At 38.0% G+C, this 27,945-nt stretch overlaps 1 protein-coding gene across 1 annotated transcript in view; it reads right to left on the reverse strand.

Moving 5' to 3' along the window:
* Positions 1–27,945, reverse strand: part of LOC142943512 (phosphatidylinositol 4,5-bisphosphate 3-kinase catalytic subunit alpha isoform) — a 149,376-nt gene that overhangs the window by 117,734 nt on the left and 3,697 nt on the right. Inside the window, exon 2 of the mRNA XM_076085072.1 lies at positions 13,443–13,571. Coding sequence (XP_075941187.1) covers positions 13,443–13,527 — 85 coding nt within the window. The 5' untranslated portion in view covers positions 13,528–13,571. The remainder of the gene's footprint in view (positions 1–13,442; positions 13,572–27,945) is intronic.

Genomic DNA, 27,945 nt, shown 5'->3' on the forward strand with positions numbered 1-27,945 from the left:
AATGATGGGCACACAGTCCTCCTGTAACTATGAGTTAAAGCCTGTGGAGTTTTACAATGTGAACACAGTCAACCTGAATGATGCTCTTCCGAACACAGACTGCAGACCTACAGCTGTCACTGAGGAGGAACCTACTCTGTTGGATGAAGCTGTTGATGAATCAAACTCACCGACTCTAAAGACAAACACAGCCACCGATCGTCCTGAGAATGTTTTACCTGAAATGTCTCCTCACACCACAGCTGTGAAACAACCAGAGGTCCTCATCACATCATTCCAATCACATGATGCTCCTCATAGTGAATCAGAATTGACTGCTGAAGTGATAAACCCTTTTTTCAGTGATCCCTCTGATACCATAATGACAGAAGTGTCCAGTGACATCACTTTTACGTCATCTGTGAGACAACAAGAGGTCATATTACCTGATACCCAAAATGAACCAGAACCGTCAAGTGAATTCAGTTTCCTTCCATCACATGATGCTTCTCTCAGTGAATCAAACATTTCTTCTTCAATAATAAATACTGTTGCCAGTGATCTCTCTGATACTGTTTTGCAGGAAACCATCTGTAGATTGTCAAAGTTTAGTAAACACAAAAGGAGTAAAATGAAGAGAAGACTATTGGTCTCAGGAAAAACTCCACAAAGAAAAGAGAATCAAAAAACCAAAGAAAGGGAAAAGTATGCTTCAAATATAGCATATAAAGCAAAGAAAAAATATGACGCAAGCTGGAATTATCGAAACAATCCTGAATTTAGACAAAAGAAAATAAATGATACAAGAGACAATGTTGACTTACAGCAAAAACGGAAACAGCACATTTCCTCTCAATACAAAGACAATCCTGATTTGAGACAGAAACTAAAACGTCACATGCTCTCTCGTTACAAGGACAATCCTGATTTCAGACAGAAAAAAAAAAAGCAATTTATGGCCCGGTACCGAGACAATACTGATTTTAGACAAAAAAAAAAACAGTGCTTCACTGCTCGATATAAAGAAAGCGTAGAGTTTAGACAGAAGAAGAGATCTCAAATCACTCAGCGTTATGCTCATGATCAAGCATTCAGGGTAAGACACAGACAACTAATGAAAAAAATAATGCAAGACAGATATCAAAACAATCCTACATATAGGAGAATGCATAACGTGAGATGTGCCATGAAAATAAAAAGAAAATATAGATGGATAAATAGACAAACAGAAGAAAGTGACAACAGTTTGATCAAAGAGGCTATATCTATTTTCAGGTCACAAATAAAGGCTGGTCCCACTTATGTGTGCACCGTCTGTCATAAAGCATCATTTCCAAACCAAGTGAGACCCTGTAAAAGGTTAAACTATGTAAAAAATCCAGTTATGGTTGCAGTATGCCTCACAGGAAAGTACGTGCATGTTTGTGATGATGAGTGCAGCGATGAACAACAGTGCAAAGTACCTGACGAGAGAAAGGAAGAGTGGATTTGTCACACCTGCCACACACATCTTAAAGATGGAGCCATGCCAACACTCGCTGTAGCTAACAACTTGGAGCTCGCTGACATTCCACCTGAACTGTGTGATCTCAACATATTGGAGAGACATCTCATTGCTAAGTGCATAGCGTTTGCCAAAATTATTCCTCTTCCCAAAGGTAGACAGAGAGCGATACATGGTAACGTGGTTTGTGTCCCGTCTGAGGTGCAGGAAACAGTGGAAGCGTTGCCCAGACTGAGAAGTGAGTCCCAGGTCATGAGAGTGAAACTGAAGAGACGATTGTGTTACAGAGGTCATCAGCTGTTCCAGACTGTCACCTGGTCTAAACTAGTGCAGGCGCTGCATAAACCCAAACACATTCACCCACAATACCAGGACATAACTATCAGAGATGAGGCTGAGCTATGTGACCCAACACTTCCTGATGATGACGATGATGATGATGATGATGAGGATGCAACAATGGCTGAGAATGATTATGATGACACTGATTTAATGGACATTGACATGTGTCATAAAAGTGCACTGTGTGAGGCAGAAACTGAGGCTGAAGGTGAGCAGGATATTGACATGTTGTCATGTGATGGTGAACAACCAGAGGAGCAGAGAGATGATGCAGAACAGGAAGGTGACATGCCTAACGGTGGTTTTGCTCTAGAGTCATGTCTTCAGCCATGTGATGTTTCAGAGGACATTTTATGTTTCAGTGAAGGAATCTACTCTGTTGCCCCTGCAGAAAGAAACAGTCCTGTTGGCTTTTTCAGAACACCTAAACTTGAGGCGATGGCGTTCCCGGTACAATTCCCTACAGGTCAAAACACACTAGATGAGATGAGACGTATTAAACTGACACCGAGCAGTTATTTCAAAGCAAGGCTTTTCTGTACTGATGATCGTTTTGCCAGAGACACAAATTATTTGTTCTTTGCACAGTTTGTGACTGAAATACATTTGGCCACCTCCAGCATGACAATACAGTTGAGGAAAGGAAAGCCTCTGACTAGAGATGGACGAAGAATAACTTCTGGTATGCTGCAAAATAAACGAGAGGTCGAGAGACTGGTGAGGAATAAAGATGCAGTCAGATTCATGCAGCCACTGAGAGGAACACCAGCTTATTGGGAGAAAACTACAAGAGATCTTTTTGCCATGATCAGACAGTTGGGAACCCCCACATTCTTTTGTACGTTTTCTGCAGCTGAGATGCGTTGGCCTGAAGTGATTGAGGCAATAAAAAGACAGCAAGGTGAAGAAGTAAATGTTGAAGGGCTCGACTGGTCAGCAAAGTGTGACATACTGAGAAGCAATCCAGTGACAACAATGCGCATGTTTGATAAGCGCGTTGAGGCGTTATTCAGAGATTTGCTCTTATCTCCTGCACAGCCTCTCGGCAAAGTTGTTGACTATTTTTACCGAGTTGAGTTTCAGCACAGAGGAAGCCCACACATACACTGTCTCATATGGGTAGAAGGTGCACCTGTGTTTGAGAAGGATGATGATCAGATTGTGTCGGATTTTGTGTCCAAATACATTACAGCTCAGCTGCCTGACCCACATTCACAACCAGAACTGTACAAGAAGGTCACAGAAGTGCAAATACACAGCAAAAACCACTCAAGGACATGTTTCAGAAGTCCCAGCTCGGGTTGCAGATTTGGATTTCCTAAACCACCTGCCAGAAACACAATGATAACGAGACCTGGTGAGAACGTTGATCCACTGCAAGTGCAAATGGCAAAGTCAAAGCTCCAACCACTGAACTTGTTGCTGAATGAACCTGAAACTGCCTCACTCAGTTTGCAGCAGCTCCTAGCTCGATGCGACTTAACACTCCATGAGTATGAACGATGCCTCAATATGATCAACAAATCCAGTGCGGTGATACTGAAACGTGAGCCAAAAGACTGCTGGGTAAATGGATATAATCCACATCTACTTGAAGCCTGGGATGCCAATATTGATGTAAGTTATATTCTCAATGCATATTCATGCATCATGTATCTCACCAGCTACATAACCAAAAAGGAATCTGGACTTTCTGAGTACCTTAAAACAGTCATTGAAAACTCCACCAGAGACAACGTCAATGAATGTGATGAAATGAGGGAAATCATGCAAGCTTACTCTAAAAAGAGAGAGGTCAGTGCTCAGGAGTGTGTGACTCGTGCCTGTGGCATTAAAATGAAGAAGTGTTCACGTGGTGTCATATTCATACCGACCGATGACAACGCACTGAAAATGAGTCGCCCCATGTCTTACCTAGAGAACACAACATCAGAAAGTGAAAATGTGTGGATGACATCTTTGACTGACAAATACAAAGCCAGACCTGAAACACCAGAGTTTGAGGAGATGTGTTTGGCTGATTTCGCAGCTACTTGCAGAATTGTCTATGGACAGCAGAAAAAAGGTAAAGATGTGTTGCCTCTCCTCAATGAGATGGGATTTGTGCAAAAGAGGAAAAACGATAAACCTGCTATCATCAGATTTTACCGCTGCTCACAAGAAAAATATCCTGAGAAGTTCTATGGCACATTAGTGAAACTGTACCTTCCTCACCGATCAGACCAGGAACTGAAAAGACCGTATTTCCCCACGTACGAGTCCTTCTACAACAGTTGTCTTGTTCAACTACGAGGTTCTGACCATCCTGAGTATGTCAAACACATTGTGAAACGAAACAGAGACAAATATGAAAAAAACACTGAGGAGATTGAGAATGCAGTCGAAGAATTTGAACAGAACAGAGGCGTGATTGATGAATGGTGTAATCTGGCGCCAGAATCTGAAGTGGTCAGGTTGGAATGTATAGAAGAACTGGAGGCACGAGAGCCAGATCATGAAAATGTACAAGAGAATGTCCCAGAATACAGTAATCAGGATAATGCTGTAACAGAAGTCAGAGCTGTCAGAGAGCCCCCTGTCTTAGACCCCACACTGTTACGACAGATGTATCAGAACCTGAACCAGAAACAAGCATGTGTATTCTATGCAGTTAGAGACTGGTGCATAAAGCGTGTCTGTGGCCTAAATTCTGAGCAGTTTTTCTATTACATCAATGGTGGTGCTGGAACAGGAAAGTCACATCTCATTAAATGCATCTACTCAGAGGCATCTAAGATACTGTGCAAACTTCCGAGACATTCTGAGGAGGCTGACATATCAAACCCCACTGTCCTGTTGACTGCTTTCACTGGAACTGCAGCATTTAATATATCAGGTACAACACTGCACTCTCTGCTCAAGCTACCACGAAGTCTGAAACCTCCATTTCAAGGACTTGGCAACAAACTGGATGAAGTCCGATCAGAACTTTTAAATGCTGAAATCCTCATCATTGATGAAGTGTCCATGGTGTCAAAGCCCCTGTTTGCTTATGTGGATGCGAGACTGAAACAGATCAAAGGCAGTCACAGACCCTTTGGAGGAATGTCAGTAATAGCTGTAGGAGACTTTTATCAGCTACCACCAGTGCGACAGTCCAAGACCCTCTGTATGTATGAGCCATGTGAGATTGACCTATGGCAGGAAAACTTTCAGATGATAACTCTAACTGAGATAATGCGTCAGAAGGATGATGTTAACTTTGCAGAGATGTTGAACAGGATCCGTGTGAAAGGAAAGTCAGATAAGTTGTCTGAAGCAGACAGAGCTTTGTTGTCACAGACCATCACTGAACCAGCACTTTGTCCAACTGATGTACTGCACATCTTTGCAACTAATAAACAGGTTGATTCACACAACTCAGTAACATTAGCTCTGCTCCATTCTCATATCACCAAGATCGATGCAGATGACTACAAAAAGGACCCACGAACTGGAAGAATGGCCCGACAAAGCAAACCATACAAAGGAAACAGAAATGAGTTACCAGATACACTGAATGTAGCTGAAGGTGCTCGAGTCATGCTCACCAGAAACATAGACGTGTCTCAAGGTTTGGTGAATGGATCGTTTGCTACACTAGTCAGGGTAATAACCTCAGAACAAAGTGGTGTTGCACATGTCACTATGCTTGGGCTCAAGATGGATGATGAAACCGCTGGAATGAATTACCGTAATAGAGCACCAGGCAGACCTGATGATCTGGTGTACGTAGAGAGAGCAGAGGACAATCTGAAACAGAAAGGAGTGGTACGCAGACAGTTTCCGGTTCGACTTGCCTTTGCTTGTACAATACACAAGGTTCAAGGTATGACAAGGACATCAGCTGTTGTCTCACTAAAACACATTTTTGAACCTGGCATGGCTTATGTAGCTGTCAGTAGAGTGACCTCTCTCAGTGGACTGCACATGCTGGATCTGGATGAGAGTAAGATATATGCCAACCCAGCAGTCACTGGAGCCCTAGAGACCATGAGACAAGTCAGATTGGACACCATGATGCCTCTTCTTCAAATCCAACAGACATCGAGCAGACATGACACTCTGACCATTGTTCACCATAACACAGAAGGTTTGCCATCTCATGTCAATGACATCAGGAGCCATCATGAACTGTGTCTTGCAGATGTTTTGTGTCTCACAGAAACTCACCTTCAAGGCTCCTTTGTTGCAGACAGTCTCCATATAGAGGGCTACAATATGTTCAAACGCAACAGACACCTGTCCTACACAAATGTTCCAGAAATGGCCAACAGACGTGGTGGTGGAGTTGCTGTTTATGTGAAAAGCCACATTCAAGTGCGTGAAAAACAGTACATACATAATGTAACTGATCTTGAGTTCGTGGCTCTGAAGGTTGAAGCCCCAGTGAGTGCACTGATTGCAGCTGTATACAGACCACCAGACTACAGTGTGAGATCATTCCTGTCAAACCTGGGAAGCCTTCTGGACTCATTGGAGATCATGGACTGTCAGCCCGTCATTGTCTGTGGTGATTTCAACGAGAATCTCTTATCCAACACAAGTAAGCCAATACTTGAGCTCTTTCAGTCCAGGGGATATGCACAAGTCATCACTACTGCAACCACAGAGAAGAACACACTGCTGGACCTCATTTTCATCTCTCAACCACAACATTGTCTCCACTCTGGTGTGATGAAAACCTATTACAGTGATCACAACCCTGTCTACTGTGTCATGTCCTCTAACAGTCCATAAAGGTATCAGCTGAGTTTTAAAGATCAAGAAAAATGCAAAGTACCTGTAACTAAACTTAAACTAATATTTTCAGTGCAAAGATTAACAAAATAGTTTATTATAATGTAGTGTATAAATAATACAGCATAACAGTGTGTTGATAAAACACACCACAATGAAGTATAGACTAATTGAGATGAACAAAAGTTAGTGAGATATGTATTAATGACACATTCTGATAAAAAAAAATATTGAAAGATACAATGATAAATTCAAAAAGAGTATATTGTGATGACTATGTTTACTGAGAATGATGTATAGAATATAACAGACTTGCAGAGATTTAATTTATCAAGAGTAATGTTCACGTAAAGGAAACCTAATTATGCGGTCACAAGACATGTTGGACTTTATTTAGTAAGTTGAATGGAATTTTGTTTGGTAATCATCTTTTCACAGTATTGGACAATATTAAAGGTAATATTCTTTCCAGGTAACCATATTGTTTCGAGCTATATTTCCAACACATTTTGGCCTGTGCATTTATCAGGGTGGGTTTGGGTTAGGGTTGATAAATGCACAGGCCAAAACTCTTTCAGCAGCTGTATACAGCATTGTACACAGCTGCTAACATGTAGCATAGCATACATACATCAGAAAGTATGTGTTCTAGATGTAACACATACTTTCTGGTGTAATGATACCTACCAGTTGAAACCCCACATTTCCATCCCAATCACTTTCACACTCTAGCAGGGCGGGTGGTCTTGCTAGAGACTGTTACTCATTTAGGGTTTTTTTCCCCCTGGACCGGAGACACAGTTCTCCTGTGTCCTCTGTAAAGCTAAGTTTCCTTTCTGATGGACAGAAGACACAGTTCTCCTGTGTCCTCTTTAAGGACACCTGCCAGCCTTGGCCTCACCTCCTTCAGCACTGTGAGGATCAGCTCACAGCAACCAAGACATGCTGCAACAGGCCAGAGACTGCAGCACTAACTGAACTGTCAATCAACGGAGGACTTATCTCATCACATAGATAAACATTTTACTTACTGCTTGTCCCAGTCAGTCTTCAAGGCAGAGGATGAGAAAACACCTGCCTGCCTTTGCCTCACCAGCTGTGACATACTGGATCAGCTCAAAACAACCAAGACATCATGCCACCACAGACCAGATGCTGCAGCACCATCTCAACTGTTCATCAACAGTGGACCCATCACTGCTGGACCACAGAGACACGTGTTCTCCCTGCCAGTGTCGAGGTTTCTTCACAACAGAGCATAAGGTATAGTTTTCTTATTTCACATTTGATTTACAGTGTTTTGCTTTAATTGTGTGTTCATTCATTTATTCCCTTTGTATTAATGCAACAGTTTAAATGACACTGATGTTACAGCTAGTATAACATTGTAATTTATATCAACTTCTTCCTTCAGGTCTTCCTCCTCTGTGATCCCTCCACTTCACAGTGAAGACACTCAGGACTGCACAGAGAGCTAAACATATAGAAGAAGCTGAACATCATGCAGCCTTCCTAAACTTCTCTGTGTGAAATGGCACTGGATATACACGTTGTCCTGCCCTGCAGCAGAATTCAAGGTATTTGATTATTGTGAATTATGTAACTTTCTAACATGTTTTGTTTCAGTCTTCAGTTTATTACAATACAATTTTGTTCTCTCTTGTCAGGACCAGCTCTGTCCTCCTTCCTCAACATCATCATCTGTGCATCCATTGCTGTGCACAGTTTAGTTCAGTAGAGACTAACTACAGTTGATCCTTAAGCAAGTGATCAGGTGTACGGCTGCAGGGAACCAAACTGCTGCAGATCCATCATCCACCAGTCATCACTGTCACAGTGACACTTCCTCCTTTGTCCAGCATCAAGCTCCTCCCTAAACCAGCTGTAAAGGTAACAATTTGTGTTACTTCCTTAGTACAATATCTCTTTGACCACAACAAAAAAAGTGCTTCTACAGCCACTGGACAGGTCAAAGGTCATAATGTTTCAGCTCTTTATATTATCACACTGACACTGAGCTCTATTCACAGTTTGTTTTGTGTTAAGAACAGACAGATTCAACCAACAGCAACATACACTACTGACACATGGACAGAATGACTGTCTCTCAAAACAACAGGACACCTGTTTATTTTCTTTGTTTGATCTCTACCTTATTTGGTCCAACAATGTATGTTTATTTTATGTTTCATCACAATGTATATCTTTTACATTATTTTATTGTATTTATTTAGTCATGTGATCCTTACCTTTTCCTATTAATCAGTTTTCTAACAGATATATGAAAGATTAAGGATAAAAATGTGTCAGTTAGTTAAATTGCTACATACATATGAACTAATTAACCTGGATGAAAGGACACATTTTTATCCTAATGTCATGAGTCATTAGTGTGGGGTTTCAGCTGGTAGGTATATTCAAGGTTTTTCACATGTGTATACCTAGCCTTAGGGTAATCTAAACCCTATTGAAAATACATACAGTATATGTAAGCCCAGTGTTAAAATGTCAGACTGTGGAATCCAAGCTGAAGATATTGTCTTCAGAATGTCTAAAACACATGACTTGGTTCAAAGAGTCTTGTCAAAAGATTTAATTGGAAAACGAATCTTTCCAAGCTCGTCTTCTAACCTTGAGTCAAACTAGTGACTCTAACCCAATGTTCCTTACAATTAAGGAAAATCCAGCGTTTCAGTGAGGCTCAGTAAACTGAGCTTAATGTTGGGATCATTTAAATGACAATGTTGACAAGACTGGCAGTCCAGGGCTAACTTGAAGTCTTGAACTACTGGGAGTATTAAGCTAGGTCTAAGCACGATGTGAAAAGCCTTTGATTGTAGGAAATGAGAATACTGTAAACCGTTGGAATTGTGATATATTTGTTTATCAATCTCAAACAAAGGGCCCAATGTACAGAAATCTCTGTATTGATAAATTTGCCCCTCTTGCTATGATGGTTTTTTAGGCATGAAATATGTAAAATTGTGTAATTTACCAACGAGAACGATGTATCCCTTCTCTTCATTATCCATGAATCTTTACTAAAGTTCATGAGCAACACAACAGTTATTGTGTAATGTGCTTATCATAAAAAAAAGATATAAGAGGGTCAAAGAAGGTTGTGTGGACAGATTTCAGTGACCCAACAACGCATATTTTGAACAAACAGCACATACCTCCAACTACTGATAGTGACAATATAATCTTGCGCCCTGCCTGCCTTATAAATCTATTTGAAAACAATTACTGTTAAGGCATTATGGATTGTGTTTAATTTCCATGGGGATAGTAAATGTTGGGTTCACTTTTGTCTTAAAAGTCATTTGTTGTTGTTTTTTTTAGTCAAATTTGATTGAGAGGGTTTTGATCTTTCCTCTTTCTACATGCATTTGTCAGTGCATTGACCACCAAAGTGTAGACAAAAGGCCCTTTACGTTTCCTTCTGGTTGGCCAAAGTGCTTCTATGTTGTGAGATCTTTGGGGAAAACCGTAAGGCTTTTTGCAGAGATTTGTTTTTTTTCAATTTACAGTTTTAATTCACTTCAGTTCACTTCAATTATGATCAATTAATTTAAATATAATTTTGTTCAGATTATTGCAGTTCAATAAACAAGTCATCCTTACTTGGACAATTAAATATGCAGACAATATTTTTTGACATTGCCAGTTACACAATCTTTCCATTCCACAATATATATGCATACAGAACATATTACCAACTATTTATTCACATTTTTATATTTACTATTTTTTTCTCTTTGAAATATAGTGATTTCTATTTATTTATGATCAGTGTATTAGGCTTGTCTGTTTCTCTTGATATGATTTCTTGTAATTTATTGCTGCTGATACTAATTACTGTGTAAATGACTTCAAAATGATTGATTCACAAAAGGGTAATCTAAATGTAAACAAATAAAACATATTTGTAATGATGTCACTGTCTGCTTTATACTTGCAATAACATTGAGACAACTACTACTTTTGCGACTACATCTGCTGCTGCTGCTACTACTACTGTTGATATACAACTACTGCTGCTACTACTACTGTTACTACTGCAACTCCTGCAACTACTACTATGATCACTACTACTGCTATTACTACTACTCCTAATAGTTCTACTACTTCTACTACTATTATTATTACTACTACTACTACTTTTACTACTATTATTATTACTACTACTACTACTTTTACTACTATTACTTTGAAAATAAAATCGTTAAGCTTCAAGCTTTTCCTGCTCTTAGCTTCTTTCTTCAAAGCAATTTAACTTCTATGATTTTTTCAGTCCTTTTCTGACTTTATAATGGGTGTCACTACCGCTGAAATTTTCTTAAGCTACAGAAACCATTCGAATATCAAAATGTTCAGCTCTTTCAGGAGAGGGTGATATGACTTTTCATATTTGTAATCTTTCAACTTTTTGAATTATTAAGCTTTTTGCAATTTTCTTTTGAATGGGATCTCTATGGAGAAAATCTTCAAATCCTGTTAAACTTCTTCAACTTTCAAAGCCTTCTTCTCATACTTTCAGCTACAGACACCATAGTGAGACATTTCAACTAGAAGGGTTTTCAGCAGTGCAGTTTAAATGCTTTCAAGCTTCAACATTTTTCAGACGGGTAGTCTCCCATTTCTTAATTTTCAGCAATTTTTTGACAATTAATTTCAGCTTTCAGCATTCCAACGCATTTTCAGCAGGAAATGCATTTTCTAGTTGTTGGAATGCTGTTAAGCATTCCAACTATTGTTCTTCAAATCTTTATACTTCTTCTTATTTTTATATTTCTTCCGTACGCTTTTTGAAACTCTTCTGCTCCTTCATATTTTAAGCTACAGAAACCGTTCAACTATCAAAATGTTCAGCTCTTTCAGCAGAGGGGTGCTATGACTTTTCATATTTCTAACCTTTAAACTTTATGAATTATTAAGCTTTTTGCAATTTTATTTTTGAATGGGTTTCTATGGAGAAAATGTTCAAATCCTCTTCAACTTTCAAATCCTTCTACTTCCTCATACTTTCAGCTACAGACACCATTTCAACTTTAAAATGTTGAGAAAATCCTGATCTATTGCTGCATTATTCAGCTTTTTGATATCTTTTATACTTTTTGAACTGCAGCAGTTTAACTTTTATGATTTTTTCAGCCCTTTTCTGCTTTTATAATGGGTGTGTATTGCGCAGCTTAGAGTGCGTGATGTCACCGCTAGAGTGAAGAGCAGCTTGAGATTCTTGTGAAAAAAACATTTGTCTTTTGCCACTGTGTCCACAATCTTCACTCTTCATGCATAATTTCTGGATGTAGAAGTAGCTAATCTTGTCCTTGTCGTAGACAAATGACTGTGGAATCCCACAGATTTACACATTTGACACAGAAGCCTGTAATTGAGAGGAAAACCAACTTTCTGCTCCATAGAGACCAATGTTAAATTTTGCTTCAAAAACATCTTCCACAGAACACGGGACCCCATTTCTAAATCGCCAGTTCAGCCACATTTTTTACAGGATCTGTTCTTCAACTCATCCTTCCTCTCATTTATTAATATCGGAGCAATAGGAGCTACGGTTATGGGAGTTTTGAGGATTTGTTTGAGAGGTGTTTCCCTGTTTAATCTCCATGAAAAGGCTGCAAGGACACAGGTGTTTCTGATTAAGCTAATTAGTGATGTTGATAAACACAGACTCACAGACACACACGCACTCCTCTATCTCTCTCTCTCTCTCTCTCTCTCTGTGTGTGTCTCTCTCATACAGTCATTCAGGTTCTTAGAGATCTTTAGAGGATTCCCCCCCCCCCCCCACACACACACCCCATTTTAAAATAAAAGCCCCACAGAATGATTTCTAACTGAAATGCTTGTGATGAAGCCTGTCATTTAATAACCTGTTTGTGTTAATCTAACAATATGAGTCCATCTCTCCCCCCCCCTCACACCCCATTTCAAAATAAAAGCCCCACAGAGTGAATTCTAACTGAAATGCTTGTGATGAAGCCTGTCATTTAATAACCTCTGTTTATGTGTCAAACATTATGATTATGTCTCCTCTCCCCCCCACCCAGCCCCACCCTTTCAAAATAAAAGCCCCATGGATTAACTGTATGTAAACATTGAGCTCAAAATTAGACTTTTTCAAATACTGCCATTACTATTACTACTACTACTACTGTTATATGATATACTACGACCACTACTACAGCTATTACTATTACTACTTCTACTACTTCTTCTAAATACTAATACTTCTACTACTAATGATACTTCTACTACAACTACAACTTCTACTACTACTATTACAAATATCACTACTGCTACTACTTATTATAATGCTACTAATACTTCTACTGCTAATAATACTTCTACTACAACTACAACTTCTACTACTACTACAACAAATATCACTACCGCTGAAATTGTCTTAAGCTACAGAAACCATTCGAATATCAAAATGTTCAGCTCTTTCAGGAGAGGGGTGATATGACTTTTCATATTTGTAATCTTTCAACTTTTTGAATTATTAAGCTTTTTGCAATTTTCTTTTGAATGGGATCTCTATGGAGAAAATCTTCAAATCCTGTTAAACTTCTTCAACTTTCAAAGCCTTCTTCTTCTCATACTTTCAGCTACAGACACCATAGTGAGACATTTCAACTAGAAGGGTTTTCAGCAGTGCAGTTTAAATGCTTTCAAGTTTCAACATTTTTCAGACGGGTAGTCTCCCATTTCTTAATTTTCAGCAATTTTTTGACAATTAATTTCAGCTTTCAGCATTCCAACGCATTTTCAGCAGGAAATGCATTTTCTAGTTATCATTGTTATCATTACTAATATTATAGAGAAGAAGAGAACCAACCGTTGGGCAGGCAGCAGTCCACCAGGATGCGGGGGGGCATCAGATGGAGCCCCCACAGCTCCCCCGAAGACGGCCTGGGCACCATGGCAACCACCAATCACAAGCAGCCTCACCTCAGCGCTGGGCTACCTGGACACACAGACAGACCCGGTTTATCTTTGACCCTGTTTAAACCCAGTACCGTCCTACCTGGCCTTGATGGACCCAGTACCATGCTACCTAACACTGTTGGACCCAGTACCATCCTACTTGGCCCTGATGGACAGAGTGCCATCCTACCTAACACTGTTGGACCCAGTACCATCCTACCTGGTCCTGATGGACCCAGTACCATCCTACCTGGCCCTGATGGACCCAGTACCATCCTAACTAACCCTGTTGGACCCAGTACCTTCCTAACTAACCCTGTTGGACCCAATACCGTCCTAACTAACCCTGTTGGACCCAGTACCATCCTAACTAACCCTGATGGACCCAGTACCATCCTACCTAACCCTGTTGGACCCAGTACCGTCCTACCTAACCCTGTTGGACCCTGTACCGTCCTACCTGGCCCTAATGCACCCAGTACCATCCTACCTGGCCCTGTTGGACCCAGTACCGCACTACCTAACCCTGTTGGACCCAGTACCGTCCTACCTAACCCTGATGCACCCAATACCGTCCTACCTGGCCCTGATGTACCCAGTACCATCCTAACTAACCCTGTTGGACTCAGTACCGTCCTACCTTGCCCTGATGGACCCAGTACCATCCTAACTAACCCTGTTGGACCCAGTACCGTCCTACCTGGCCCTGATGGACCCAGTACCATCCTACCTAACCCTGTTGGACCCAGTACCATCCTACCTAGCCCTGATGCACCCAGTACTGTCCAGTAAATAATCTTTACTAAAGAAATATTAAAATCAGTCCTTTATGTTTATTTCGAGACGTCTTTCTTTCACTTCTGATTGTTTCATTTGAAAACAAGTTCTGTTTGTTGCATCATTTCATGTTTACTTATTTATTTTTGTCCATATTTAGTCCAGTTCTTGTAATATCTCTTCACGTCTTCATATTGTCTTTGTCTCTGTCTCTTTGTGTGTTTTTTTCAATGAAGCCGTCAAACCAAGAGCAGAAAGTAGGACACACACACTGACGGACAAAAGCAGCAGTGGTGTGTGTGTGTGTGTGTATCTGTCTGTGTGTGTCTGTGTGTGTGTGTGTATGTATCTGTGTCTGTGTGTGAGCGTGTGTGTGTTTGTGTGAGCGTGTGTGTGCATGTTTGTGTGTGTGTGAGTGTGTGTATCTGTGTTTCCTGTCAGGAAGCTGATTTCCTTCAGTTATTTTCCTGTTGACCTCCTGATTTAAAGGAACCGTCCGTTAAAACTCTCTGTTTGTTTTATTCACAGAAAGGTGATTTCAGGTCGAATTTATTCATCAATCAATTCAAATAAATAGAATAATTGTTGGAATGCTGTTAAGCATTCCAACTATTGTTATCCTGTTTCTCTTTATTGTTGGAATGCTGTTAAGCATTCCAACTATTGTTATCCTGTTTCTCTTTATTGTTGGAATGCTGTTAAGCATTCCAACTATTGTTCTTCAAATCTTTATACTTCTTCTTATTGTTGGAATGCTGTTAAGCATTCCAACTATTGTTATCCTGTTTCTTTATTGTTGGAATGCTGTTAAGCATTCCAACTATTGTTATCCTGTTTCTTTATTGTTGGAATGCTGTTAAGCATTCCAACTATTGTTATCCTGTTTCTTTATTCTTCTTTATTTTATTGTTGGAATGCTGTTAAGCATTCCAACTATTGTTATCCTGTTTCTCTTTATTCAACTATTTCTTCCGTACGTATTTTGCTATCTATCTCCTTCCACATTTTTTAAGCTACAGAAACCGTTCAAATATCAAAATGTTCAGCTCTTTCAGCTCATGTGTGCTATGACTTTTCATATTCATAACCTTTAAACTTTATGAATTATTAAGCTTTTTGCATTTTTTTTTTAGAATGGGTTTCTATGGAGAAAATGTTCAAATCCTCTTCAACTTTCAAATCCTTCTACTTCCTCATACTTTCAGCTACAGACACCATTTAAACTTTAAAATGTTGAGAAAACCCTGATCTATTGCCACCTTATTCAGCTTTTTGATATCTTTTATACTTTTTGAACTGCAGCAGTTTAACTTTTATGATTTTTTCACTCCTTTTCTGCTTTTATAATGGGTGTGTATTGCGCAGCTTAGAGTGCGTGATGTCACCGCTAGAGTGAAGAGCAGCTTGAGATTCTTGTGAAAAAAACATTTGTCTTTTGCCACTGTGTCCACAATCTTCACTCTTCATGCATAATTTCTGGATGTAGAAGTAGCTAATCTTGTCCTTGTCGTAGACAAATGACTGTGGAATCCCACAGATTTACACATTTGACACAGAAGCCTGTAATTGAGAGGAAAACCAACTTTCTGCTCCATAGAGACCAATGTTAAATTTAGCTTCAAAAACATCTTCCACAGAACACGGTACCCCATTTCTAAATCGCCAGTTCAGCCATATTTTTTACACTACAGACACAATTTTTACAGGATCTGTTCTTCAACTCATCCTTCCTCTCATTTATTAATATCGGAGCAATAGGAGCTACGGTTATGGGAGTTTTGAGGATTTGTTTGAGAGGTGTTTCCCTGTTTAATCTCCATGAAAAGGCTGCAAGGACACAGGTGTTTCTGATTAAGCTCATTAGTGATGTTGATAAACACACAGACTCACAGACACACACGCACTCCTCTCTCTCTATCTCTCTGTGTCTCTCTCTCTCCCTCTCTCTCTGTATGTCTCTCTCATACAGTCATTCAGGTTCTTAGAGATCTTTAGAGGATCCCCCCCCCCCCCCACACACACACCCCATTTTAAAATAAAAGCCCCACAGAATGAATTCTAACTGAAATGCTTATGATGAAGCCTGACATTTAATAACCTGTTTGTGTTAATCTAACATTATGAGTCCATCTCTTCCCCCCCCCCCACACCCCATTTCAAAATAAAAGCCCCACAGAGTGAATTCTAACTGAAATGCTTGTGATGAAGCCTGTCATTTAATAACCTCTGTTTATGTGTCAAACATTATGATTATGTCTCCTCTCTTCCCCCCACCCAGCCCCACCCTTTCAAAATAAAAGCCCCATGGATGAACTGTATGTAAACATTAAGCTCAAAATTAGACTTTTTCAAATACTGCCATTACTATTACTACTACTACTACTATTATATTATTTACTACTACTACTTCTACTACTTCTTCTAAATACTAATACTTCTACTACTAATGATACTTCTACTACAACTACAACTTCTACTACTACTATTACAAATATCACTGCTGCTACTACTTATTATAATGCTACTAATACTTCTACTACTAATAATACTTCTACTACAACTACAACTTCTAGTACTACTACTACAAATATCACTACTGCTGACATTTTTTAAGCCACAGAAACCATTCGAATATCAAAATGTTGAGCTCTTTCAGGAGAGGGGTGATATGACTTTTCATATTTGTAATCTTTAAATTCTTTGAATTATTAAGCTATTTGCAGTTTTCTTTTGAATGGGATCTCTATGGAGAAAATCTTCAAATCCTGTTAAACTTCTTCAACTTTCAAAGCCTTCTTCTTCTCATACTTTCAGCTACATATGACTTCATATTTGTAATCTTTCAACTTTTTGAATTATTAAGCTTTTTGCAATTTTTTTAAAATTGGATAGCTATTTTCAGCAATGTTTTTGAGATTCATTTCAGCATTCCAACGAATTTTCAGCAGGAAATGCATTTTCTAGTTTTTATTTTTATAATTATATTTCTTCCGTACGCTTTTTGAAACTCTTCTGCTCCTTCATATTTTAAGCTACAGAAACCGTTCAACTATCAAAATGTTCAGCTCTTTCAGCAGAGGGGTGCTATGACTTTTCATATTTCTAACCTTTAAACTTTATGAATTATTAAGCTTTTTGCAATTTTTTTTTTGAATGGGTTTCTATGGAGAAAATGTTCAAATCCTCTTCAACTTTCAAATCCTTCTACTTCCTCATACTTTCAGCTACAGACACCATTTAAACTTTAAAATGTTGAGAAGATCCTGATCTATTGACGCATTATTCAGCTTTTTGATATCTTTTATACTTTTTGAACTGCAGCAGTTTAACTTTTATGATTTTTTCACTCCTTTTCTGCTTTTATAATGGGTGTGTATTGCGCAGCTTAGAGTGCGTGATGTCACCGCTAGAGTGAAGAGCAGCTTGAGATTCTTGTGAAAAAAACATTTGTCTTTTGCCACTGTGTCCACAATCTTCACTCTTCATGCATAATTTCTGGATGTAGAAGTAGCTAATCTTGTCCTTGTCGTAGACAAATGACTGTGGAATCCCACAGATTTACACATTTGACACAGAAGCCTGTAATTGAGAGGAAAACCAACTTTCTGCTCCATGGAGACCAATGTTAAATTTAGCTTCAAAAACATCTTCCACAGAACACGGTACCCCATTTCTAAATCGCCAGTTCAGCCATATTTTTTACACTACAGACACAATTTTTACAGGATCTGTTCTTCAACTCATCCTTCCTCTCATTTATTAATATCGGAGCAATAGGAGCTACGGTTATGGGAGTTTTGAGGATTTGTTTGAGAGGTGTTTCCCTGTTTAATCTCCATGAAAAGGCTGCAAGGACACAGGTGTTTCTGATTAAGCTCATTAGTGATGTTGATAAACACACAGACTCACAGACACACGCACTCCTCTCTCTCTATCTCTCTGTGTCTCTCTCTCTCTCTCTCTCTCTCTGCGTGTGTCTCTCATACAGTCATTCAGGTCTTAGAGACTTTTAGAGGACCCCCCCATTTTAAAATAAAAGCCGCACACACATGATTTAGAGATATACGTGATGCAGTTCAGCCAATCAAATATGGGTATTCTGATAAGTTTCCTGATTCGAGTGACATTTACACACACCGCGACACAAGAGGGAGAGACGAGGAAAGACATGGCAGAGCAGGACAATAGTCATGTAAGCTGTAAATGATAAAACATAGGACAATCTCCAAATGAGAAAGATTGCCAGAGAGATCAGTCTCTCTCTCTCTCTCTCTGTCTGTGTCTCTCTCTCATACAGTCATTCAGGTCTTAGAGATTTTAAGAGGACTCCCCCCCCCCCCCCCACACACACCCCATTTTAAAGTAAAGGCCCCACAAAATGAATTCTAACTTAAATGCTTGTGATGAAGCCTGTCATTTAATAAACTCTGTTTATGTGTGTCAAACATTATGATTATGTCTCCTCTCCCCCACCCTTTCAAAATAAAAGCCTCATGGATTAACTGTATTTAAACATTAAGCTCAAAATTAGGCTTTTTTGTTGAAAAACTTAATGCTCTGACTAATACTGCGACAACTACTACTGCTGCTGCTAATATAGTATTACTACTACTACTATTACTGCTACCATCAATATTATTACTACCACCACTGCTATTACTTATACTACAACTGCTACTACTACTACTGCTATTCATGCTACTACAAGTAGTATTACTACTACAGCTATTAGTACAACTGCTACTAGTACTACTACTACTGCTACTTCTTCTACTGCCATTACTATTACTACTATAACTACTTCTACTACTACTACTGTTATATTAAATACTACGACCAATACTACAGCTATTACTACGACTACTGATACTACTACTTCTACTACTTCTTCTAATTGTTGGAATGCTGTTAAGCATTCCAACTATTGTTATCCTGTTTCTTTATTCTTCTTTATTTTATTTTGATTGTTGGAATGCTGTTAAGCATTCCAACTATTGTTATCCTGTTTCTTTATTCTTCTTTATTTTATTTTTGTTGGAATGCTGTTAAGCATTCCAACTATTGTTATCCTGTTTCTTTATTGTTGGAATGCTGTTAAGCATTCCAACTATTGTTATCCTGTTTCTTTATTGTTGGAATGCTGTTAAGCATTCCAACTATTGTTATCCTGTTTCTTTATTGTTGGAATGCTGTTAAGCATTCCAACTATTGTTATCCTGTTTCTTTATTGTTGGAATGCTGTTAAGCATTCCAACTATTGTTATCCTGTTTCTTTATTCTTCTTTATTTGTTGGAATGCTGTTAAGCATTCCAACTATTGTTATCCTGTTTCTCTTTATTAAACTTCTTATATTTCTTCCGCCCGTATTTTGCTACTTAACTCCTTCCACATTTTTTAAGCTACAGAAACCGTTCAAATATCAAAATGTTCAGCTCATTAAGGACACGTGTGCTATGACTTTTCATATTTCTAACCTTTAAACTTCATGAATTATTAAGCTTTTTGCAAATTTTTTTTTGAATGGGTTTCAATGGAGCAAATGTTCAAATCCTCTTCAACTTTCAAATCCTTCTACTTCCTCATACTTTCAGCTACAGACACCATTTCAACTTTCAAATGTTGAGAAAACCCTGATCTATTGCCGCATTATTCAGCTTTTTGATATCTTTTATACTTTTTGAACTGTCCCAGTTTAACTTTTATGATTTTTTCACTCCTTTTCTGACTTTATAATGGGTGTGTATTGCGCAGCTTAGAGTGCGTGATGTCACCGCTAGAGTGAAGAGCAGCTTGAGATTCTTGTGAAAAAAACATTTGTCTTTTGCCACTGTGTCCACAATCTTCACTCTTCATGCATAATTTCTGGATGTAGAAGTAGCTAATCTTGTCCTTGTCGTAGACAAATGACTGTGGAATCCCACAGATTTACACATTTGGCACAGAAGCCTGTAATTGAGAGGAAAACCAACTTTCTGCTCCATAGAGACCAATGTTAAATTTAGCTTCAAAAACATCTTCCACAGAACACGGTACCCCATTTCTAAATCGCCAGTTCAGCCACATTTTTTACACTACAGACACAATTTTTACAGGATCTGTTCTTCAACTCATCCTTCCTCTCATTTATTAATATCGGAGCAATAGGAGCTACGGTTATGGGAGTTTTGAGGATTTGTTTGAGAGGTGTTTCCCTGTTTAATCTCCATGAAAAGGCTGCAAGGACACAGGTGTTTCTGATTAAGCTCATTAGTGATGTTGATAAACACACAGACTCACACACACACGCTCCTCTATCTCTCTCTCTCTATCTCTGTATGTCTCTCTCTCTGTGTGTGTCTCTCATACAGTCATTCAGGTCTTACAGCTTTTTACAGGACTCCCCTCCCCCCACTCCATTTTAAAATAAAAGCCCCACAGAATGAATTCTAACTGAAATGCTTGTGATGAAGCCTGTCATTTAATAACCTCTGTTTATGTGTCAAACATTATGATTATGTCTCCTCTCCCCCTCTCTCCCCCACCCAGCCCCACCCTTTCAAAATAAAAGCCTCATGGATTAACTGTATTTAAACATTAAGCTGAAAATTTGGCTTTTTGTTGAAGTAATGAATGCTCTTACTAATACTGCGACAACTACTACTATTGCTGCTAATATTTCTAGTATTACTACTACAACTACTACTTCAACTTTTGCTGTTGCTACTATTACTACTACTGCTATTGCTGCTACCATCGATATTATTACTACCACTACTATTACTTGTACTACAACTGCTATTCATGCTACTACCAGTACTAATATTACTACAGCTATTAGTACGACTGCTACTAGTACTACTACTACTGCTATTACTGCTACTTCAAATACTGCATTTACTGTTACTACTGCTACTACTGTTATATTAAATACTACGACCACTACTACAGCTATTACTATGACTACTGATACTACTACTTCTACTACTTCTTATAATTACTAATACTTCTATACTAATGATACTTCTACTACAACTACAACTTCTACTAATACTACTCCTACAAATATCACTACTGCTACTACTAGTACTTATTCTAATGCCAGTAATACTTCTACTACTAATAATACTTCTACTACAACTACAACTTCTACTAATACTACTCCTATAAATATCACTACTGCTATTACTAGTACTTATTCTAATGCCAGTAATACTTCTACTACTAATAATACTTCTACTACAACTACAACTTCTACTAATACTACTCCTATAAATATCACTACTGCTATTACTAGTACTTATTCTAATGTCAGTAATACTTCTACTACTAATAATACTTCTACTACAACTACAACTTCTAGTACTACTACAAATATCACTACTGTTGACATTTTTTAAGCCACAGAAACCGTTCGAATATCAAAATGTTCAGCTCTTTCAGGAGAGGGATGATATGACTTTTCATATTTGTAATCTTTAAATTCTTTGAATTATTAAGCTATTTGCAATTTTCTTTTGAATGGGATCTCTATGGAGAAAATCTTCAAATCCTGTTAAACTTCTTCAACTTTCAAAGCCTTCTTCTCATACTTTCAGCTACATATGACTTCATATTTGTAATCTTTCAACTTTTTGAATTATTAAGCTTTTTGCAATTTTTTTTAAATTGGATATCTATTTTCAGCAATGTTTTTGAGATTCATTTCAGCTTTCAGCATTCCAACGCATTTTCAGCAGGAAATGCATTTTCTAGTTTATTTTTATTTTTGTTGGAATGCTGTTAAGCATTCCAACTATTGTTATCCTGTTTCTTTATTCTTCCTTATATTATTATATTTCTTCCGTACGCTTTTTGAAACTCTTCTGCTCCTTCATATTTTAAGCTACAGAAACCGTTCAACTATCAAAATGTTCAGCTCTTTCAGCAGAGGGGTGCTATGACTTTTCATATTTCTAACCTTTAAACTTTATGAATTATTAAGCTTTTTGCAATTTTTTTTTTGAATGGGTTTCTATGGAGAAAATGTTCAAATCCTCTTCAACTTTCAAATCCTTCTACTTCCTCATACTTTCAGCTACAGACACCATTTTAACTTTAAAATGTTGAGAAAACCCTGATCTATTGCTGCATTATTCAGCTTTTTAATATCTGTTATACTTTTTGAACTGCAGCAGTTTAACTTTTATGATTTTTTCAGCCCTTTTCTGACTTTATAATGGGTGTGTATTGCGCAGCTTAGAGTGCGTGATGTCACCGCTAGAGTGAAGAGCAGCTTGAGATTCTTGTGAAAAAAAGATTTGTCTTTTGCCACTGTGTCCACAATCTTCACTCTTCATGCATAATTTCTGGATGTAGAAGTAGCTAATCTTGTCCTTGTCGTAGACAAATGACTGTGGAATCCCACAGATTTACACATTTGACACAGAAGCCTGTAATTGAGAGGAAAACCAACTTTCTGCTCCATAGAGACCAATGTTACATTTTGCTTCAAACACATCTTCCACAGAACACGGTACCCCCATTTCTAAATCGCCAGTTCAGCCACATTTTTTACACTACAGACACAATTTTTACAGGATCTGTTCTTCAACTCATCCTTCCTCTCATTTATTAATATCGGAGCAATAGGAGCTACGGTTATGGGAGTTTTGAGGATTTGTTTGAGAGGTGTTTCCCTGTTTAATCTCCATGAAAAGGCTGCAAGGACACAGGTGTTTCTGATTAAGCTCATTAGTGATGTTGATAAACACACAGACTCAGACACACACGCACTCCTCTCTCTCTCTCTCTCTCTCTCTCTCTCTCTCTCTCTCTCTCTCTCTCTCTCTCTCTCTCTCTCTCTCTCTCTCTCTCTCTCTCTCTCTCTCTCTCATACAGTCATTCAGGTTCTTAGAGATCTTTAGAGGATCCCCCCCCCCACACACACACACCCCATTTTAAAATAAAAGCCCCACAGAATGATTTCTAACTGAAATGCTTATGATGAAGCCTGACATTTAATAACCTGTTTGTGTTTATCTAACAATATGAGTCCATCTCCTCTCCCCTTCTCCCCCCCACTCCCCATTTCAAAATAAAAGCCCCACAGAGTGAAATATAACTGAAATGCTTGTGATGAAGCCTGTCATTTAATAACCTGTTTGTGTTAATCTAACAATATGAGTCCATCTCCTCTCCCCTTCTCCCCCCCACACCCCATTTCAAAATAAAAGCCCCACAGAGTGAAATATAACTGAAATGCTTGTGATGAAGCCTGTCATTTAATAACTTCTGTTTATGTGTCAAACATTATGATTATGTCTCCTCTCCCCCCCACCCAGCCCCACCCTTTCAAAATAAAAGCCCCATGGATTAACTGTATGTAAACATTGAGCTCAAAATTAGACTTTTTCAAATACTGCCATTACTATTACTACTGTTATATTATATACTACGACCACTACTACAGCTATTACTACTACTACTTCTACTACTTCTTCTAAATACTAATACTTCTACTACTAATGATACTTCTACTACAACTACAACTTCTACTACTACTATTACAAATATCACTACTGCTACTACTTATTATAATGCTACTAATACTTCTACTACTAATAATAATTCTACTACAACTACAACTTCTAGTACTACTACTACAAATATCACTACTGCTGACATTTTTTAAGCCACAGAAACCATTCGAATATCAAAATGTTCAGCTCTTTCAGGAGAGGGGTGATATGACTTTTCATATTTGTAATCTTTAAATTCTTTGAATTATTAAGCTATTTGCAATTTTCTTTTGAATGGGATCGCTATGGAGAAAATCTTCAAATCCTGTTAAACTTCTTCAACTTTCAAAGCCTTCTTCTTCTCATACTTTCAGCTACATATGACTTCATATTTGTAATCTTTCAACTTTTTGAATTATTAAGCTTTTTGCAATTTTTTTAAAATTGGATAGCTATTTTCAGCAATGTTTTTGAGATTCATTTCAGCTTTCAGCATTCCAACGCATTTTCAGCAGGAAATGCATTTTCTAGTTGTTGGAATGCTGTTAAGCATTCCAACTATTGTTATCCTGTTTCTTTATTCTTCTTTATTTTATTTTTATTTTTATAATTATATTTCTTCCGTACGCTTTTTGAAACTCTTCTGCTCCTTCATATTTTAAGCTACAGAAACCGTTCAACTATCAAAATGTTCAGCTCTTTCAGCAGAGGGGTGCTATGACTTTTCATATTTCTAACCTTTAAACTTTATGAATTATTAAGCTTTTTGCAATTTTTTTTTTGAATGGGTTTCTATGGAGAAAATGTTCAAATTCTCTTCAACTTTCAAATCCTTCTACTTCCTCATACTTTCAGCTACAGACACCATTTAAACTTTAAAATGTTGAGAAGATCCTGATCTATTGCCGCATTATTCAGCTTTTTGATATCTTTTATACTTTTTGAACTGCAGCAGTTTAACTTTTATGATTTTTTCAGCCCTTTTCTGACTTTATAATGGGTGTGTATTGCGCAGCTTAGAGTGCGTGATGTCACCGCTAGAGTGAAGAGCAGCTTGAGATTCTTGTGAAAAAAACATTTGTCTTTTGCCACTGTGTCCACAATCTTCACTCTTCATGCATAATTTCTGGATGTAGAAGTAGCTAATCTTGTCCTTGTCGTAGACAAATGACTGTGGAATCCCACAGATTTACACATTTGACACAGAAGCCTGTAATTGAGAGGAAAACCAACTTTCTGCTCCATAGAGACCAATGTTAAATTTTGCTTCAAAAACATCTTCCACAGAACACGGTACCCCATTTCTAAATCGCCAGTTCAGCCACATTTTTTACACTACAGACACAATTTTTACAGGATCTGTTCTTCAACTCATCCTTCCTCTCATTTATTAATATCGGAGCAATAGGAGCTACGGTTATGGGAGTTTTGAGGATTTGTTTGAGAGGTGTTTCCCTGTTTAATCTCCACGAAAAGGCTGCAAGGACACAGGTGTTTCTGATTAAGCTCATTAGTGATGTTGATAAACACACAGACTCACAGACACACGCACTCCTCTCTCTCTCTCTCTCTCTCTCTCTCTCTCTATCTCTGTATGTCTCTCTCTGTGTGTGTCTCTCATACAGTCATTCAGGTCTTACAGCTTTTTACAGGACTCCCCTCCCCCCCACTCCATTATAAAATAAAAGCCCCACAGAATGAATTCTAACTGAAATGCTTATGATGAAGCCTGACATTTAATAACCTGCTTGTGTTTATCTAACATTATAAGTCCATCCCCCCCCACACCCCATTTCAAAATAAAAGCCCCACAGAGTGAATTCTAACTGGAATGCTTGTGATGAAGCCTGTAATTTAATAACCTCTGTATGTGTGTTTCATACTTTCTGATTCTGTCTCCTCCTCCTCTCTCCCCCACCCAGCCCCACCCTTTCAAAATAAAAGCCCCATGGATTAACTGTATGTAAACATTAAGCTCAAAATTAGACTTTTTCAAATACTGCCATTACTATTACTACTACTACTGTTATATTATATACTACGACCACTACTACAGCTATTACTACTACTACTTCTACTACTTCTTCTAAATACTAATACTTCTACTACTAATGATACTTCTTCTACGACTACTATTACAAATATCACTACTGCTACTACTTATTATAATGCTACTAATACTTCTACTACTAATAATACTTCTACTACAACTACAACTTCTAGTACTACTTCTACAAATATCACTACTGCTGACATTTTTTAAGCCACAGAAACCATTCGAATATCAAAATGTTCAGCTCTTTCAGGAGAGGGGTGATATGACTTTTCATATTTGTAATCTTTAAATTCTTTGAATTATTAAGCTATTTGCAATTTTCTTTTGAATGGGATCTCTATGGAGAAAATCTTCAAATCCTGTTAAACTTCTTCAACTTTCAAAGCCTTCTTCTTCTCATACTTTCAGCTACAGACACCATAGTTATACATTTCAACTAGAAGGGTTTTCAGCAGTGCAGTTTAAATGCTTTCAAGTTTCAACATTTTTCAGACGGGTAGTCTCCCATTTCTTAATTTTCAGCAATTTTTTGACAATTAATTTCAGCTTTCAGCATTCCAACGCATTTTCAGCAGGAAATGCATTTTCTAGTTCTTCTTTATTGTTGGAATGCTGTTAAGCATTCCAACTATTGTTATCCTGTTTCTTTATTCTTCTTTATTTTATTTTTATATTTCTTCCGTACGTTTTTTCAAACTCTTCTGCTCCTTCATATTTTAAGCTACAGAAACCGTTCAAATATCAAAATGTTCAGCTCTTTCAGGAGAGGGGTGCTATGACTTTTCATAATTATAATCTTTAAACTTTTTGAATTATTAAGCTTTTTGCACATTTTTCTTTGAATGTGTTTCAATGGAGAAAATGTTCAAATCCTCTTCATCTTTCAAATCCTTCTACTTCCTCATACTTTCAGCTACAGACACCATTTAAACTTTAAAATGTTGAGAAAACCCTGATCTATTGCCACCTTATTCAGCTTTTTGATATCTTTTATACTTTTTGAACTGCAGCAGTTTAACTTTTATGATTTTTTCACTCCTTTTCTGCTTTTATAATGGGTGTGTATTGCGCAGCTTAGAGTGCGTGATGTCACCGCTAGAGTGAAGAGCAGCTTGAGATTCTTGTGAAAAAAACATTTGTCTTTTGCCACTGTGTCCACAATCTTCACTCTTCATGCATAATTTCTGGATGTAGAAGTAGCTAATCTTGTCCTTGTCGTAGACAAATGACTGTGGAATCCCACAGATTTACACATTTGACACAGAAGCCTGTAATTGAGAGGAAAACCAACTTTCTGCTCCATAGAGACCAATGTTAAATTTAGCTTCAAAAACATCTTCCACAGAACACGGTACCCCATTTCTAAATCGCCAGTTCAGCCATATTTTTTAGACTACAGACACAATTTTTACAGGATCTGTTCTTCAACTCATCCTTCCTCTCATTTATTAATATCGGAGCAATAGGAGCTACGGTTATGGGAGTTTTGAGGATTTGTTTGAGAGGTGTTTCCCTGTTTAATCTCCATGAAAAGGCTGCAAGGACACAGGTGTTTCTGATCAAGCTAATTAGTGATGTTGATAAACACACAGACTCACAGACACACACGCGCTCCTCTCTCTCTATCTCTCTGTGTCTCTCTCTCTCCCTCTCTCTCTGTATGTCTCTCTCATACAGTCATTCAGGTTCTTAGAGATCTTTAGAGGATCCCCCCCCCCCCACACACACACCCCATTTTAAAATAAAAGCCCCACAGAATGAATTCTAACTGAAATGCTTATGATGAAGCCTGACATTTAATAACCTGTTTGTGTTAATCTAACATTATGAGTCCATCTCTCCCCCCCCCCCCCCACACCCCATTTCAAAATAAAAGCCCCACAGAGTGAATTCTAACTGAAATGCTTGTGATGAAGCCTGTCATTTAATAACCTCTGTTTATGTGTCAAACATTATGATTATGTCTCCTCTCTTCCCCCCACCCAGCCCCACCCTTTCAAAATAAAAGCCCCATGGATGAACTGTATGTAAACATTAAGCTCAAAATTAGACTTTTTCAAATACTGCCATTACTATTACTACTACTACTACTATTATATTATTT

Source organism: Anarhichas minor, unplaced genomic scaffold (assembly GCF_050575085.1).
Source record: "Anarhichas minor isolate MPS153535 unplaced genomic scaffold, ASM5057508v1 ptg000137l, whole genome shotgun sequence".
Classification (NCBI taxonomy): domain Eukaryota; kingdom Metazoa; phylum Chordata; class Actinopteri; order Perciformes; family Anarhichadidae; genus Anarhichas; species Anarhichas minor.